General features: G+C 51.4%; 5 protein-coding genes across 6 annotated transcripts; 3 read left to right on the top strand and 2 right to left on the bottom strand.

Annotated features, from left to right (window-relative positions):
- Nucleotides 1-1,219: 1,219 nt before the first annotated feature.
- Nucleotides 1,220-1,815, top strand: FVEG_15665 (hypothetical protein; the record flags this gene model as incomplete). Its single annotated transcript, XM_018904856.1, has 2 exons — nt 1,220-1,439; nt 1,643-1,815. The coding sequence occupies 2 exons, from the start codon at nt 1,220-1,222 to the stop codon at nt 1,813-1,815; spliced, it is 393 nt and encodes a 130-aa protein (XP_018750662.1).
- A 391-nt stretch (nt 1,816-2,206) lies between these two features.
- FVEG_05518 (hypothetical protein) lies at nt 2,207-3,633 on the bottom strand (the record flags this gene model as incomplete). The annotated part of the gene is made up of 5 exons (XM_018893755.1): nt 2,207-2,407; nt 2,466-2,901; nt 2,975-3,083; nt 3,147-3,227; nt 3,414-3,633. The coding sequence occupies 5 exons, from the start codon at nt 3,631-3,633 to the stop codon at nt 2,207-2,209; spliced, it is 1,047 nt and encodes a 348-aa protein (XP_018750663.1).
- Nucleotides 3,634-7,815: 4,182 nt separating this feature from the next.
- Nucleotides 7,816-9,750, bottom strand: FVEG_05519 (hypothetical protein). Of its 2 annotated transcripts, XM_018893756.1 has the most exons (3): nt 8,938-9,750; nt 8,333-8,870; nt 7,816-8,166 (listed from the first exon to the last, which is right to left on the bottom strand). In XM_018893756.1, exons 1-3 carry the CDS (start codon nt 9,291-9,293, stop codon nt 8,014-8,016), a joined length of 1,047 nt encoding a protein of 348 aa, XP_018750664.1. In that variant the 5' UTR covers nt 9,294-9,750; the 3' UTR covers nt 7,816-8,013. The 2 variants fall into 2 exon arrangements, with proteins under 2 accessions (XP_018750664.1, XP_018750665.1); XM_018893757.1 differs by having other exon boundaries at nt 7,816-8,870.
- Nucleotides 9,751-10,362: 612 nt separating this feature from the next.
- On the top strand, nt 10,363-12,381 carry FVEG_05520 (Delta(14)-sterol reductase). The gene is made up of 3 exons (XM_018893758.1): nt 10,363-10,583; nt 10,646-10,950; nt 11,006-12,381. The coding sequence occupies exons 1-3, from the start codon at nt 10,522-10,524 to the stop codon at nt 12,094-12,096; spliced, it is 1,458 nt and encodes a 485-aa protein (XP_018750666.1). The 5' UTR covers nt 10,363-10,521; the 3' UTR covers nt 12,097-12,381.
- A 1,251-nt stretch (nt 12,382-13,632) lies between these two features.
- Nucleotides 13,633-17,223, top strand: FVEG_05521 (beta-glucosidase). The gene is made up of 5 exons (XM_018893759.1): nt 13,633-13,780; nt 13,861-13,994; nt 14,401-14,558; nt 14,615-15,003; nt 15,056-17,223. Exons 2-5 carry the CDS (start codon nt 13,890-13,892, stop codon nt 17,083-17,085), a joined length of 2,682 nt encoding a protein of 893 aa, XP_018750667.1. The 5' UTR covers nt 13,633-13,780; nt 13,861-13,889; the 3' UTR covers nt 17,086-17,223.
- Nucleotides 17,224-17,284: the final 61 nt, after the last annotated feature.

Below are 17,284 nucleotides of genomic sequence, written 5' to 3' on the forward strand. Positions count from 1 at the left end.
TCCTTGGGGATGAAGAAACCCAGGAGCTGCCTCTTGGGGGGCTGGTTAAACAGCACGCGGTGGAAGTCTGCAAGATCAGGTACTGGTCAATTGTGGGGATGACTGTGAAGAGCTAGAGGGAGGCCACAGAGGAGAACGATAGCGATACTATGGAAGGGTACCCGTCCACTACCTAACCGCCATATCTCCTCCTACCGTCAACGGGTCTTGGACGGAACCCTTCCATCTGTGTGGCCCCCCCACAGCTCTTGCAAAGCTTGGGGGGTTGATGAGTTGGTGGAGATGGAGGTGATTAGGGGGAGGGAGCAAGGAGGGGAAGCCGCCCAAACGACAACACCGGCATTACTGAAGGGGCTCTGTCAACCCATTCGAAAAATACAAAACGCCAAAGACAGAGCCCTTTCATGACGGCGACCCTTCAAGCTCCCTACATTCAATTGGGTTGGGGGGGACGTCAGTGACGGGGAGGGAGGCACAAGGAGCGGAGGACTGGTCAAAATGAGAACAGCAATACTGGAGGGGACTCCGTCAACATGGTTCAACAACAAGTCAAAGACGGAGCCCCTTCGACCTCCAGTCCCTGCAACCCTCCCCGTCGGACATCAAGAGGTAATGGGGAGGAACAAAACTCTGTCCAACAGACAAGTGCGAACCACTCTCGAAATCTCCAACCAGATCTTGGAGTCGATGCATACTACCGTCAGGTGATACTACTTTGAGAGCAAAGAGGGCCTCAAGGTCAAAAGGAGGACGCAGCACGCCGCTTCTACCATTCCAGTGTCCGCGGCGAGAGGTTACCTCCCGTTGCTCAGGTTTCAGGCCTAGCCAGGAGGCCTTTGCATCAAGAAGCAGCGCAAGTACGCTGCCATTCGGGATGCTGGCATGTCCAAACCTTTCAAGCATGCTGCAATCGCCCTCAAGTACAACTTGGACCTCCAAGACGATATATTCGGTGCCCCCCTAAATCGGCAGTGATGTAAGTATTTTCTGCTTCTCATTGTCAATCAGTTAACTAACATCTGAACGCAGAGGGACGACGTGGCATCATCTGATGGAGTTTCATTTCGTCCTGAGATTCAGATCAATCCAGCATCGTTGGGGGTGCGATCCTGAACATCATCGAAACAACTAAGTTCCGTGTGGTGATCATAAGCTACATGCCGAGATCACCTCACTGCGCATGGTAGTTTGGATGGTGCTCAGGACTGCGCCGTCAACGATGCTGGGTTCATCTGACTCTCAGGGCCAAATGGGCTCCCTTCTGGATGCACTACTGCGAAACGAACGAGATACCCTACCTCCCAAGTACGCCGAGTATGCGCGCGTCGCCAACGTCCGCCTAAACATCAACAAGATGGCGACGCGTCCAACGCAACATCAACAAAAAGTTTGGACTTGCGTCGTCTTCATCGCCTTTGCGAACCTCGGTCCCCGCCAGGGTATTACACAACGGGCTATAAGGAGATCTCGATTCCCACCCGTCGGACATGAGTCTCCCTCTGTCGGTTGATAGCGATGAAGTGAGCCTGCGTTATGAAGAGCAAGGCAAAGGACTCCATCAAGACGCTCAACGAAAATCCAATGATGGAGCCCTTTCGATTGGGCGGGCCCAGAAAGTGGTGAGAAGGTCGAGGGTTGACAGGTTGTCGGGATGAGGACGATTACGAAGAACAAGTGGAGGGACAGACTGTCAGGGATGAGGACGATTACGGAGAACAAGAGGACGAGGCTGAGGAGAACGATAGTGATACTATGGAGGAAGATATCATTCGGACTTGCTTGGTGGACAAAGAGCGACAAACACAAACTATTTAAACACTTCACTCTTAATCTAGAGCATTCAAGTAAAACTGCTTCTCCATCCATGCTTTGATTCACAGCCCAGTTTTTGTTATCCCGTGTTTCTCGCGATAACCATGCTTCCATGCTGCCTCCATCCGGGTGAAGCATGCGCCCGATAGCGTTCGACTTACCAATTGACTACAGTTTGGGCAAGACTTGTTAGTAAAACTCCTCAATGATATCTAGTTCAGCCCTCCAGGATGTTGAGTCACAGTTCAAGGCATTCTGTGCTAACAAGTCACATCGAGATATCAGATGAGGCATAGCAAATCACTAAAGACGTTTGTTGTCGGGAACTGGTCCCACACCATTACAGGGCCATTATTCTTCATTAAACCGCCGCCAGGAAACTAAAAAAAACTGTTTACTGGGCCCTGGTGCTGGCCTTCAGCCGGGCGATGTCACCCCGACTTCGGCCGTCGTACTTGGCCGCGATGGCCTGGGCCGAGAAGGGATGGGAGGCCCCGCCCCTGACCATCTCCTCCTCCACGCGACGCCAGAAGCCGGGGGACCCAATGTCCATCATCCCGAGGACCCTGGTCACGGACTGCTTCATGATAAAAACCTGTTGAAACCGTGTTAGTCCAATGTCTTGCATGAGGTAGAAGGAGGGGGCAACTTACGTCTCTGGTGGTCCAGCGCGGGGTGCGAGGACGATCGGCGGCGGGCTTCTTCATGCGGTCCCAGCCGCGGAGGGTGCTGAGGGAGGTGCTGAGCTCCCCGAGGTTCTTGATGTCGGCGTACGAGACGTCGTGGAGGCGGAGGAGCCGCACGAAGGCTCGCTTCTCCTCTCGGCTGACGGGCAGCGGCATGAGTCTCTGGATGAGGGCGGGGGAGGTGATCTCATACTCGGCGAGCACCTCGAGGATCTTCTGTGCCCGGGCCTGGGCCGGCAAGACTCTGCTGAGGCCGCCCAGCGAGCCTCCCACTTCAGCAGCAGGAGACTTCTGGGCCGCACCTGCAGCAGGAGACTTTCGGCTGGACGAGACAGGAGAGGAAGACATTGTCTCTTGGTGGTGGCCGGGGGTGGAGGAGAGGGGAGGTGATGGCAACTGGGTGCTGTCGGAAGAATCTGTGCAAGGTTAGTCCTGAGCACTGAAGATACAGGTCAAATAAAGGGAATAAAACATACAGGAGGAGCAGCAAGCACAGCTGCTGTTTGAAGGGAGGCTTGAAGGTGGCAGACGCGAGAGGTAGTTGTGTGTATAAAATGGTAACGGCTCCGCTTTGATGGGAGCGGGCTGGTCTTTGGCAAGTCAGCAAAAGGTCAATTGGAGTGAAGTGAGATGAAAGACTAGACATACCTTGGTAGAGACTGCGGTAGATGTTGGGGGTGGAGAGGATGGGCGGAGGCAGATTCGGGGGAGGGTGGTGTAAAAAGCAGTCTTGTTCAAGTTAGATCAGGACTGCAAAGACCTGCAGGATGGAAAAGAGGAATCATACCTGGGCAGCTATAATCACTAGAGAGACTTGATGGCGGTGGACTCGGGAGGAAGTTGTGTGTGAAGTTATCTTGTCCAAGTCAGCACATGCGATGCCAAGGCAAGATGGAGCAAGGGGAAGAAGAATACCTGAGTAGCCAAGGCTACTAGTTTGACTCGAGGTGAAGCTGGAAGCGCAGTGACAAGGCTCGAAAGAAAAAAAAGGTTGTTGGCACAGAGGCAGAGACTGAGACTGAGACTGAGATGTGAAGTGATGAAGAGGAAGGAAAGAAGAGTAGAGGCCAGGCCAAGTTGTGGCATTAAATAGAGGAGCCAGAGGGCCCTCGTCCTCGAATTTGACCGTTTCCATTGTTCCTATTGCTCTGCAAGTGCTCAATAGGGATTCAGACGTAATGTATTGCTGCTATCGTCACAGGCAATAGCTCTCAGTGGAGTCACCAGCCACTCTGCGTTGCTAGTGGCCCCAGACAGGTGCGAATTATGATGACAGGACCAATGAGGGACTGAGAAGATGGACGACAATAGTAGAAGAGGCCAAGGCAGCAGTGCACGGGGTCAAGGGACAATAGTAGAAGCGAGAAGGGAAGCAGTGGACAATGGGATATCGATGCAGGAGCAGACTTGATGGATTCTCGAAAGTCAAAGGAGGGAAATGAGCTTCTGATATAGACAAGCAGAGCAGTGCACAAGCTCAGCAGCACCAAGGTAAGAACAGTATCACAAAGCCCCCCCCCTGACCTAACGACACTGGAGGATGTAGAAGACCCAAAAGGGAAGAGTACGTGCACCTAGACCTGCGAACTTGCCTCCGCACGGGGAGCTTCACTGCCCCCCGAAGTACCTTGTAGGTCAGGCACTGCGGTCCTGTGCATACATATATACATACATACATCGCTGGCAGGGGTGTGTTGAGCTGCAGCTCAGATCTGGACCCTAGTGGGATCTTGGAGCTAGTGACGTCTGCAGGCGGGGACAGGGGTAGGTAGCCCGGGTACGTCGACCCGCTTGTGGGAGCGGGACTTTGCAGTGTTTGTAGTTGTCGTGATGTCAAGGGGAGGAGAGAGACTGGGAGAGGGGAGAGAGGAGATGTGGCGGTTTATGGGTACTGGATGTGATGTGAGATGTGATCTGTTGCTTGATATGCTGCATGTTGCATAGTAGAATCTTGTAAATCTTGATATACCATGGACGTCTCATGGCCGTAACTTAGGTGGAGATGCCGGGATAATGGTCGAAGGTACAACTGTCAGGCTGTGAGGAGTGTCAGATTACAGTATCGTACGGCGAGGTGCCTCTTGACACTATGGATGTAATCTATCACTGCATAATTGACTTGTCACCAGCACAAAGGGTAAATCGCAGGTATTGCAGAAGACGGAGGTAGTGACACTTGCAAGCTATCCGGAATGGCGGTGATTAAGTAAAAGACGTCTTGGGAGAGATGTCAAGATATCAGAATACCGCCAGCTCAACTCCGTGGTAGTACAGTAACAAAGTAGTACAAAGCCCAGAAACACCAAAGGCAAAGATCACCAAGACAAACAAACCTCCGTACCTAGATCTGTAGTGACTAGGCTCGATGTAACGTCTTTAGTGGTTTATGGAATAGGTTAGTGCTCACGCCGCAATCCAGGAACCAGAAAACACCAACCTTCCCCACCCAAACCGAATTTGGATGGCTCTCAAAGCATACGCAGACGCAGCAGCTTCATCTTGTATCGGAACACCAATGCAGACACTTCGCAAGAGAAGCATCATTCCACCATCAACGACCTTATTAGCTCTTTATCCTGCTTCGTACTATCCGCACGCGTACCTGCAGGCAGCCTGTCCGGTCGATTTCGCAAGTGAAAATCAAACAAGTCAGTCACTCTGCGACTTGCGGTACCCAGCATAACACTTGAGCATCCAGACCACCGGGAATCATATTCCGCTATGCAAAGTCCTCGCAATCTTTACGTCTTCATTAGTATCTTCTCTCATCATAGTATGCATCTGCTAATTTCTTTGTGGAGGGCACCCCCGTTGAGCTCTGCTCAAGCAAACGAATGAACAAACCACCACCTTCGAAACCCGTTTTCCGCTCCCGTCAGCTGTCTCCTCCTCCTCACTCTCATTTCATTTTCCTCCGCCTTGAAAAAAGTTCTCATCGTTTGAGATAGAGGGGAAAAGAAACGTTTCTTCTTTTCGAAACTACCAAAGGCCGCTTTTCCTCGTCAGGACGGAACTGCATACCAGCTATCCAGACTTGTGTGGTTTCACGGCATTTGTCATGTAGCCGCGTGGAAACCCGCGTGGGAGGCGTCAAGGATCGGCGGTGTAGTAGAGGAGTGTCAGGAAGAGAAGTGAGACAGAAAACGGTCGTGGGGGGGATGGCGGGAGGGCGTGTTGGTAGTCATTGGCATGCGTGTGTGTGTGGCTCAAGCCATGTGACGAGACGCAACTTCATACCTGGCTTGAGCTTGGATGTTCGGGAACTACAGCGAACAGACCAGATGCAGATATCGATTTTGGGAAGTACGACGATCATAAGGAGAAAACGGGCGACTAGAGATGATGATCAAACTTGGTAATGTAATGTCGGCTTCGGGAAGACTCGACGGAGACGAGATTGGAGGAGAACTCAACGGGCTGACGGGTTACAGATTCTTGTTTGCAGAAGATATAGTTTCCTTCTCAGGAGATGAACGCCACGGCAATGACGAAACTATGTCGCCATAACAATATAACATACTCCCGACCGAAGCCTCAAGACCAAGTTCGAAGATCCCCTTAGTTTGCCTTATCTCATCGGCTATCTCGAGGCCGCCATGCTGCACGAACCAGCTACATACATACATATACATATATACATACCTTGCATGAGGCACCCGAGGACTTCTTACGTCTCCACACACGGCACGATAGACATGCATTGGTGAGAACGTCACGGGAAGGCTATCGCACGCTGACGCCGGTTCGACTGAAAGGAGTAAAGCTGGATTTTCCTTGATACTTCTGGCTTCTTCTTTTCTTGTTCTTCTTTTCTCGGGGAAACAATGCGAAAGGAGGGTCCCATATGCAAGGAGGATTCTCGGCAAATGCTGTCTGTCACTCACGTTTCTTTTTGCGGAGGTGGAATCCTTTCCGCAGACAGACAATTCGTCAATTACATGGAACCCTGTTTCTCGTACTTTTTGCTGGGAGGTACATACATACATTACGTGTAATCACTTGATCAAGAACGCGTGTATTATTCCGCAATGCATCGCATATAATACCTGCTGTGCATCCCCATCAAAACATCTCTGTACACATTGTTGCCGGCTTTCGGTTCCAGGGGCCGAGACAACGACCGTTGTGAGAGAAAAGTGCCAGAGCCGTTGGGAGGAAACAAGGCTTGCAGGGGTGTCTTCTTTTCTGAGCAAGTGGCTAGCTGGACTTGGATTGTCTTGCATTCTCAGCCCGTTTTTGTCTTGCGTGCATATCAGGATCTAACCGACACCCGGGGGCCGGGTCGATGGATAAAAGTTGAGATTTGAGATTTTACTTTTTAATATCTCCGATAACAGGTCATATTCGATATGTATTATGCATGAAGCGAGCGAGCGTCATGCCATGTCATGGTCATGGTCATGGCCATTGGTACGAACGGCGCTTCCGGTTCGTTTCCCCGTTTGGTGGGCTTTTGAAGATCTACCTCGTGTTGATCTGAGATCCGATCAATGTTTCATTGCATTAGCCAGCCTCGTTTTCAGCGGGGACCATTTGTTACTGCTGTAGTTGTAGGTACGTGGGTATCCTGCTCGTTCAAACCACGTTGTAATGGTGTTGATGGACCGCGAATTGGCGTTGGCGATGGCTTCATCCCGTCTCTCCTCTGCAGTCGCTACAAACGTCCTCTCAACACATGGGCCCCTGAACTAACCAACCCACGAACCATTTTGTTGCCCCCTCAAATCTCCTTTTATGTATCTCGTCAACGACAATTGGGCAACTGCATGTTTGTCCAAACCCACACGTTTTGCCCGCAAATGGCGTCAGCTACATGAAGGTGGCTTTGGTCTGCCTCCCTATTTCCTGCATGGCGTTTTCTTGCAACTTTGGCTCCAGAAACGGGAAGAGAGTAGAATGTCCTTGGTTAGCAACGTCTAGGCATGGGCCGTACCGCTCACACCGTCTTTAAAAAAAGTCTTTAGCTTGAACCTGTGTCTTAAGGTGACTTTTAGGTTTGTTGGAGGGATATGATAGGTGCTCTACAGCGTGTGTGTGGCTGCTTAGTTTTAGTTCGCAGCTTGAGAAGCAAACATGCGAACATCATTAGCCTACTGCAAAACTTTGCATTGACAGTCCATACTTTGAAGGAGCACGGAGTACATGCTCCTAATTGGGGAATTGTCTCTTCCAAGGTACCCGACACTGTGGATGGCTTGAGGCACTGATAAGACTCGGCTGAGAGGTTTGTGTAATGGTGCAGGGTAGCCATTTGCACAATGAAGACTGACGGCAGTCACCAAGACACATCACATACATAAATCACACAAGAGAGACATATGAAGGAATTGATCAGCTTTGACATGTTTCTTTAAGTACCAAACAATCTCAAGCCCAGCACAACGCGTGACCATTATCGTGCCCCTAAAACTCCGATCATGTCCATTCTAAATATGCGAGCCCAATCCAGGCCCCAAGGCAACAACACCAAATGACAAAGAGAACACCATGCATCTATGATCTTCCTTCTCTACACTCAATCTTCCCACTCCTCGTCTAGTTGGTCAATCAACCGGTTCTCGGCATCTCTATCCTGCTCTCTCCGACTCGGACTCGAGTGTACTTGTTGGTAGCCACGTCGAACGTTGAGTCGTCTCAGACAAGCCGTGAAGCAGCAAAAACAAAGTTCCTATAAAACCAAAAGAGAAAACCTCACCTGTCAGCCCCCGGGTTCTTTTATATATGAAAACAAAATGATAACGGGGAGCAACAAAACAAAAAACGAAAAACAAAAAAAGAAATAAAACTCAGGGAGAGTATCGCTCGGGCTTGGAGCCGGGGAGGGGACGACGCACGCAGATGAAGCTCCAGATTCCCGCCCATAAGCTGTAGTTGGGGAGTTGTCGCCAGCCGCGCGCATGGGTCACCGTTCGGTTGTAGAAGATGCCGCCGAGGAAGTACACCAGCACCGCGATCACCACGATGAGACCGAAGATGCTGCCGGGTCCGACGCTACCGGGCTTGTGCGGCTCTGCGTGGGCGCATGCGTGAGAGGATCGGACCTCGAAGAAATAGGCGCACTCGTCTGGGTCCGTGCCCACAAAGGAGACGCTGGCAGAGGTCGTGGTTGGGTCTCTGTCGCAGTGGAACGAAATGGTCGTCGACTTGCGTCTTCGCTTGTCCTTGGGCTTGGGTTCCTCCTCAGTGGGCTCCTCGGGTTCCGGAACGGGCGTGTAAGCCGTCACGTCCTCTTCATCCTCGAGAGGCGTGTCGCGCTGGGCGGATCGTTCGTAGATAGGCATTGTCTTGTTGACGTCGGCGCCGCAGGGAGAGCCCCCTGTGTATTGGAGTACCAACTTGCGACCACGGCTCTGTAAGTCCATTGACTCGAAACTGACTCTGTGTTAGCTGGCGCATTCCTTCCGGCGCAGTGCACCAAGTTGTGCATGTTCAAACCAACCCTATCGAGAAGACCTCGCCTCCCACCATGTAATAAGCGCTCACGTTCTGCCACAGAGGCGGCTCGACACCAACGACGTTTGTGACTGACTCCACGACAGGACCGCAGATGTTTAATGTGAAGTTCTTGCCGTAGTCATAGCCCTTTGAGAAGTAGTCCTTGGTCACGGCGTACTTCTTTGTGTTCTCATCGGGCACGACAGCCATGTCTGGCCGTAGATCGAAGAAGCCGCCCATGCCGGTATGTGAAGTCGCTGTACATTGTGGGACTTGGATCGTGGTTGTTGGCTGCTCTGCGACTTGGGCGTTCGCGGAACCGAGTAACGATAAAGCGAAGGGCAATGCTTGGAGGCGCATCGTGACGGACTCGATGGCTATCGATTCGAAACCGTATAAGAATGTCGGATCGATGGAGGATTGAAGCCGATACGAATTGAATAGAATGGAACGGACGTCGGGACAGATCTACTGTCTGGTTGATCGGAGCTATATGATTGCGATAGAGCCTATCATCAAAAACAATGGTCACCAAGAAAGGGGCAGATAATAAAGGGACAGTGGAGGTGAGTTAGCGGAATAACTTCACAGAGAAGACACAAACAATATAGTTTCAGGGCCGAGTTCGCGAGGGTTTTTGGCGATATGGAGATGGAGATGATGTATGTGAATCTCCCTGATTACGCGTTGTGGTCCGCTGGGGCCTGGGCTCCTGTTGCATCCCCAAAACCTCAAACTGTCTTTTCCACAAATAGTAAAACCCGCCCTTGCCTTCCGTGCCTGCCAGGCTCTTTAGGGGAGGAAAGAAAACTTAAAGACCTTAACCCTAAGCGATAAAAATATTTAGGTAAATTTAGCCTAAGCTTAGGGGACTTTTTGCTGAGTTAATTTCAACACCTTATATCAAGGTTCAGTGTTTTCTTGCACCCCCGAGGACTCTACACCCCTTGGCCGGAGAATTACAAGACACGCACACACATGGGGCTTGAGATCTGTGGCGGTATGTGTGGCTAGTGATTGGCCCCTTTGTGAGAGGACACTCTCCAATATCGGGACAAGTATTTGTCCGGCAGCATCATGGACTTTCATGCATTGAAGCTTGAAGATGTACCGATTTCTTTGGACACAATAAGACAGTGTGTACTTTTGTCAAAAGTCACAAGATGACGAGTTGCGTATACCGTTCTCAAGTAAGAGATAAGAACTCTATTTCAATACTTCAGTCAGATATTTATTGCCGAACAAATCTATTGCCGACTTCCGTCGTGTTAGTGAAACGACCTCCAACATATCCAAGCTCTAATTCGTCAATTGACCTGACACAACTGCCATTCCCGAATACGCGAATACGACAGGGGGGACCAGCGGGTCCCGAAAAAGAATACACTACGCGTTGATTAGATTAAGCTAATTCTGTGTAATTTCGTCACGACTCCCGTAGAATCGCCTTGACTTTCTGTATCTTCTTGCAAAGAGTTGATCTTGTTTCGTTAGAACAAGAGGCCTCGTTGCTTGAGTAGATATCCTCAAGTTCCCGTGCTTAACAAAACACTTGAGCCCCTGATCTGAGCTCGTCAAAACCTCAAACATGGCTGGCAAAAATAAACAGCCGGCTTCAGAGGAGCAACACGGCTACGAGTTCTTCGGCCCGTAAGTTTAAAGACATCTCCTTAGCCTCACTCTTCAAATCACAGCTCTAACAAAATTCTCAGTCCTGGCGCCTTTGTCATCTCGTTCTTCCTCCCCATCCTCGTATACGTCTTCAACTTCGTCTGCAACGACATCTCAGGCTGCCCCGCGCCATCTCTGCTTCACCCCAAGGCCCTATCGCTCGATGCCTTGAAACACGAAGTCGGATGGCCCAGCAATGGCGTCGCTGGCCTGGTCAGCTGGAAGGGAACCGCCGCTGTGATTGGGTACAACGTCCTTTCGCTGATCCTCTACCGTGTTCTGCCCGCGGTTGAAGTTGAGGGCACCGAGTTGCGCTCTGGAGGAAAACTCAAGTACCGATTTAACAGTTCGTGAAAACCTGGGAGTGATGAGAGGGAAGACGTTTCTAACATGTTTCGCAGCTTTGTACTCTAGCACCTTCACCCTGGCCGTCCTTGCCGCTGGAACCGCTGCTCAGGGTGCCGAGTTTCCGGTCTGGACCTTCATGTCGGAGAACTTCATTCAGATCCTTTCCGCCAACATCATCTACTCCTACCTTGTGTCCACCTTTGTCTACGTTCGAAGCTTTAGCGTCAAGCCCGGAAATAAGGAGAACCGCGAGCTTGCTGCTGGAGGCCACTCTGGAAACATGCTATACGATTGGTTCATCGGTCGTGAACTGAACCCCCGTATTTCGATCCCTCTCATCGGCGAGGTTGACATTAAGGAGTTTCTTGAGCTTCGACCTGGAATGATGGGCTGGATTATTATGAACTGCTCGTGGTGCGCCCAGCAGTATCGCAACTATGGCTTCGTGACCGATAGCTCTATCCTCATCACGGCTGTTCAGGCCCTGTATGTCTTCGACTCTTGGTGGAATGAGCCTGCGATCTTGACGACCATGGATATCACCACCGACGGCTTCGGTATGATGTTGGCCTTTGGCGATATTGTCTGGGTTCCATATGTCTACTCGCTGCAGACCCGATATCTCTCCGTTCACCCTGTCTCCCTCGGCCCTCTCGGCCTAGCCGGTATGTTGGGTCTCATCGGCCTTGGCTTCTACATCTTCCGCTCAGCCAACAACGAGAAGAACCGCTTCCGAACCAACCCCGACGACCCCAGAATCTCTCACCTCAAGTACATCCAGACCCAGAAGGGCAGCAAACTTCTCACGACAGGCTGGTGGGGAATCGCCCGTCACATCAACTACCTGGGCGATTGGATCCAGTCGTGGCCCTATTGTCTCCCTACCGGTCTCGCCGGCTACCAGATCCTCAGCGCCGGGACTCATGCCGAGGGCGCGTGGGTTATGCGAGACGGTCGAGAGGTTATCCAGGGCGAAGCTAAGGGATGGGGCATGCTCATCACCTACTTCTACATCCTGTACTTTGCTATCCTCCTCGTTCACCGCGAGAGACGTGACGATGACAAGTGCCACCGCAAGTACGGCAAGGACTGGGAGGAGTACCGCAAGATTGTTCGATACCGAATCATCCCTGGTATCTACTGATTTATGAATGGGGTTTCTTAGCTTGACTTCAGAATAATTAGACCGAGTACCACGACGCTTAGAGACGTTGGCGGTATGACGGCCCGGGGAGGGAAAAAGTGTATTCTATGGAGTCAATGATGGCATTGATTCATGTAATGGGCTAGGGGGTATCATGATGATCCTTGAAAGGATGAAATCGCATAGAGGGAGCTTACATACTTGCCTAGAAAGGCAGTAAGCTACCACAGAAAGCTACTTAATAATGATTTGACCGTTTAGAACAACGTGCGTCTGCATACCACCCAAGCTTGTGCTGCTGTGCCTTTGACTTACAACGTAGCATACCTATCACATCTTCCTGATCCAAGGAAAAGCGCCGATTCACGAAGCCAGCAGGGCACCCATCACCCTCGTAGACAGCTACGGAATAATAAAACTCTTGCTATTTCGCCAAGAATACAAATATGATCACGGCTTGGAATCAAATGGATACGGCGTCTAGGCCCGACACTCCGCGGTGGTTCTTCGGACGCAGACGATCGCTGGGGTCGGGGTTAGTTTTCTCTGGGATGCGGGGAAGAAAAGGAAAAAGAGGTTCCTAGGGGGGGCGGGGGAGCAAGGGCATCGTGGGGAATCTAGTGATGATGACGGGGAAATATGCCCCAAAAGTCTGGTGTTGTTTCGGCAATTGATCGAGGGAAGAAAGATTCCACCGAAGAAAAGAAAACCCTCCGTAATTAACGTGCAAGGACTCATGCGTGAGTGAAGTGAGGGCAATTGGGGCGGTTTAGACTTTTTGTTATTTTGGGTTTTACAGAGTACTTGAATTATATTAAATTACAGGATCTGGACAGCGGGCGTGACCTTGGGTAAATTTAGCTATGTCGATCACGGTTATGAGCTGACGATGTGTACTCTGTAGTGCAACGTTGGGTCCTCGTGTTGGGAATTTATCAGATGAGATCAACACTCTCACGATCGAAGAGGCCACAAACTTAGACTATAGCTTTTGGGTAAACAAAGGAACAATAGCAATGCAATGCAATTCGGGTCTGGTCCGAGGCAGTAAACGATGTGACGTCAAGAGACCCTCTACCTCTCGTCTCCCCTTCATGTAAGTCCGTCCATCCATGGTCAGACGAGTTCTTGAACTGCTTCCTTTGGGTCTAAAGCTGCCTCCAACATCGGCCCTTTTTACCCCACGACCCAAGAACAAGAGAATTGTCCAATGCCAGCCGTGATCGACCCTCCCCAGCTGCATGTCCCAAGGTCAAGGCATTGCGCTGTGGGGTACATTGACACAGCATTTGATGACGATGAACCCTTCGTGGTAGTGCATTTTTAATCTCTGCTAAGCTTCGGGAGAGGCGGCCCTCGTCCGTGAGGGAAGGGATGTGCAGTGAGTTGCTTGGTGCTTGTTAGTTAGTGGAGTAGTAATCCGTATTTAGGACAGGGTTTACATATGCCCATGTACTGAACTTAGACCATCCTTACCTACAAGCTACAAGCATTGCAGCTGTCGTGCGTGTTCTTCGCTGCAGCTGCACGTGGTGACAATGTTCAATGTCGTGAATATATAAATCTTAAATACCACCTCTTTTCTGAGGCTTCTCTCCCTCCTCACACTCGTCGATAAAGTTCTTCGTTGTGGCTTGCTCCCTTCAACTTTGGTCCCCTTCATTCCAATATATTGGACTAGCCTGTTAGTCTACCCTCTCCCTCAATGTTAAATCGACGGCATTGATCCCTCTCCGCTATGACAAAGGCTCACCAATTTTATAGATACTAAATTATAGGAAGACTCCATCAATATGAAGCTGAATTGGGTCGCCGCAGCCCTGTCTATAGGTGCTGCTGGCACTGACAGCGCAGTTGCTCTTGCTTCTGCAGTTCCAGACACTTTGGCTGGTGTAAAGGTCAGTTTTTTTTCACCATTTCCTCGTCTAATCTCAGCCTTGTTGCCATATCGCCCTTGTTCGCTCGGACGCCACGCACCAGATCGCGATCATTTCCTCCCTTGCAGCCTTGGTTCCTCTTACGATCTTCCCTCCGCAATTATCAGCGCCCTTAGTCTACACAAAAACCCCCGAGACAGTCTTTCATTGAGTTTGTCGACATCAAGTTGCTTCTCAACTGTGCATTTGCGTGGCTGTCTACTTCTGCCTCTAGACAACCAAATCTGGGCGCAATTGACCGCTCAAACCTTGTTCAAATAACCTTTTTTATTCGAGACGCACATTTATAAATATGCGCCTTTCAATAATACCGACTTTATGCGCGGCGGCTGCTGTGGCGGTTGATCAGAAAGCTGACGCTCAAAAGGTTGTCACGAGAGATACACTCGCATACTCGCCGCCTCATTATCCTTCACCATGGATGGACCCTAATGCTGTTGGCTGGGAGGAAGCTTACGCCAAAGCCAAGAGCTTTGTGTCCCAACTCACTCTCATGGAAAAGGTCAACTTGACCACTGGTGTTGGGTAAGCAGCTCCTTGCAAACAGGGTATCTCAATCCCCTCAGCTAACAACTTCTCAGATGGCAAGGCGAACGCTGTGTAGGAAACGTGGGATCAATTCCTCGTCTCGGTATGCGAGGTCTCTGTCTCCAGGATGGTCCTCTTGGAATTCGTCTGTCCGACTACAACAGCGCTTTTCCCGCTGGCACCACAGCTGGTGCTTCTTGGAGCAAGTCTCTCTGGTATGAGAGAGGTCTCCTGATGGGCACTGAGTTCAAGGAGAAGGGTATCGATATCGCTCTTGGTCCTGCTACTGGACCTCTTGGTCGCACTGCTGCTGGTGGACGAAACTGGGAAGGCTTCACCGTTGATCCTTATATGGCTGGCCACGCCATGGCCGAGGCCGTCAAGGGTATTCAAGACGCAGGTGTCATTGCTTGTGCTAAGCATTACATCGCAAACGAGCAGGGTAAGCCACTTGGACGATTTGAGGAATTGACAGAGAACTGACCCTCTTGTAGAGCACTTCCGACAGAGTGGCGAGGTCCAGTCCCGCAAGTACAACATCTCCGAGTCTCTCTCCTCCAACCTGGATGACAAGACTATGCACGAGCTCTACGCCTGGCCCTTCGCTGACGCCGTCCGCGCCGGCGTCGGTTCCGTCATGTGCTCGTACAACCAGATCAACAACTCGTACGGTTGCCAGAACTCCAAGCTCCTCAACGGTATCCTCAAGGACGAGATGGGCTTCCAGGGTTTCGTCATGAGCGATTGGGCGGCCCAGCATACCGGTGCCGCTTCTGCCGTCGCTGGTCTCGATATGAGCATGCCTGGTGACACTGCCTTCGACAGCGGATACAGCTTCTGGGGCGGAAACTTGACTCTGGCTGTCATCAACGGAACTGTTCCCGCCTGGCGAGTTGATGACATGGCTCTGCGAATCATGTCTGCCTTCTTCAAGGTTGGAAAGACGATAGAGGATCTTCCCGACATCAACTTCTCCTCCTGGACCCGCGACACCTTCGGCTTCGTGCATACATTTGCTCAAGAGAACCGCGAGCAGGTCAACTTTGGAGTCAACGTCCAGCACGACCACAAGAGCCACATCCGTGAGGCCGCTGCCAAGGGAAGCGTCGTGCTCAAGAACACCGGGTCCCTTCCCCTCAAGAACCCAAAGTTCCTCGCTGTCATTGGTGAGGACGCCGGTCCCAACCCTGCTGGACCCAATGGTTGTGGTGACCGTGGTTGCGATAATGGTACCCTGGCTATGGCTTGGGGCTCGGGAACTTCCCAATTCCCTTACTTGATCACCCCCGATCAAGGGCTCTCTAATCGAGCTACTCAAGACGGAACTCGATATGAGAGCATCTTGACCAACAACGAATGGGCTTCAGTACAAGCTCTTGTCAGCCAGCCTAACGTGACCGCTATCGTTTTCGCCAATGCCGACTCTGGTGAGGGATACATTGAAGTCGACGGAAACTTTGGTGATCGCAAGAACCTCACCCTCTGGCAGCAGGGAGACGAGCTCATCAAGAACGTGTCGTCCATATGCCCCAACACCATTGTAGTTCTGCACACCGTCGGCCCTGTCCTACTCGCCGACTACGAGAAGAACCCCAACATCACTGCCATCGTCTGGGCTGGTCTTCCCGGCCAAGAGTCAGGCAATGCCATCGCTGATCTCCTCTACGGCAAGGTCAGCCCTGGCCGATCTCCCTTCACTTGGGGCCGCACCCGCGAGAGCTACGGTACTGAGGTTCTTTATGAGGCGAACAACGGCCGTGGCGCTCCTCAGGATGACTTCTCTGAGGGTGTCTTCATCGACTACCGTCACTTCGACCGACGATCTCCAAGCACCGATGGAAAGAGCTCTCCCAACAACACCGCTGCTCCTCTCTACGAGTTCGGTCACGGTCTATCTTGGTCCACCTTTGAGTACTCTGACCTCAACATCCAGAAGAACGTCGAGAACCCCTACTCTCCTCCCGCTGGCCAGACCATCCCCGCCCCAACCTTTGGCAACTTCAGCAAGAACCTCAACGACTACGTGTTCCCCAAGGGCGTCCGATACATCTACAAGTTCATCTACCCCTTCCTCAACACCTCCTCATCCGCCAGCGAGGCATCCAACGATGGTGGCCAGTTTGGTAAGACTGCCGAAGAGTTCCTCCCTCCCAACGCCCTCAACGGCTCAGCCCAGCCTCGTCTTCCCGCCTCTGGTGCCCCAGGTGGTAACCCTCAATTGTGGGACATCTTGTACACCGTCACAGCCACAATCACCAACACAGGCAACGCCACCTCCGACGAGATTCCCCAGCTGTATGTCAGCCTCGGTGGCGAGAACGAGCCCATCCGTGTTCTCCGCGGTTTCGACCGTATCGAGAACATTGCTCCCGGCCAGAGCGCCATCTTCAACGCTCAATTGACCCGTCGCGATCTGAGTAACTGGGATACAAATGCCCAGAACTGGGTCATCACTGACCATCCCAAGACTGTCTGGGTTGGAAGCAGCTCTCGCAAGCTGCCTCTCAGCGCCAAGTTGGAGTAAGAAAGCCAAACAAGGGTTGTTTTTTGGACTGCAATTTTTTGGGAGGACATAGTAGCCGCGCGCCAGTTACGTCAATGGCCGGTGAAGTTTTTATTTTCGCTTAGCTTGATGAATAGAATCATGCACCTTTTGAACTAGCTCTGCTTTTCGTGATGTCTTGGTTCGTCGTGTTGCCTGTAGCCTTGGACATGGTACTTAA

This window comes from Fusarium verticillioides, chromosome 3 (assembly GCF_000149555.1).
Source record: "Fusarium verticillioides 7600 chromosome 3, whole genome shotgun sequence".
Lineage (NCBI taxonomy): Eukaryota > Fungi > Ascomycota > Sordariomycetes > Hypocreales > Nectriaceae > Fusarium > Fusarium verticillioides.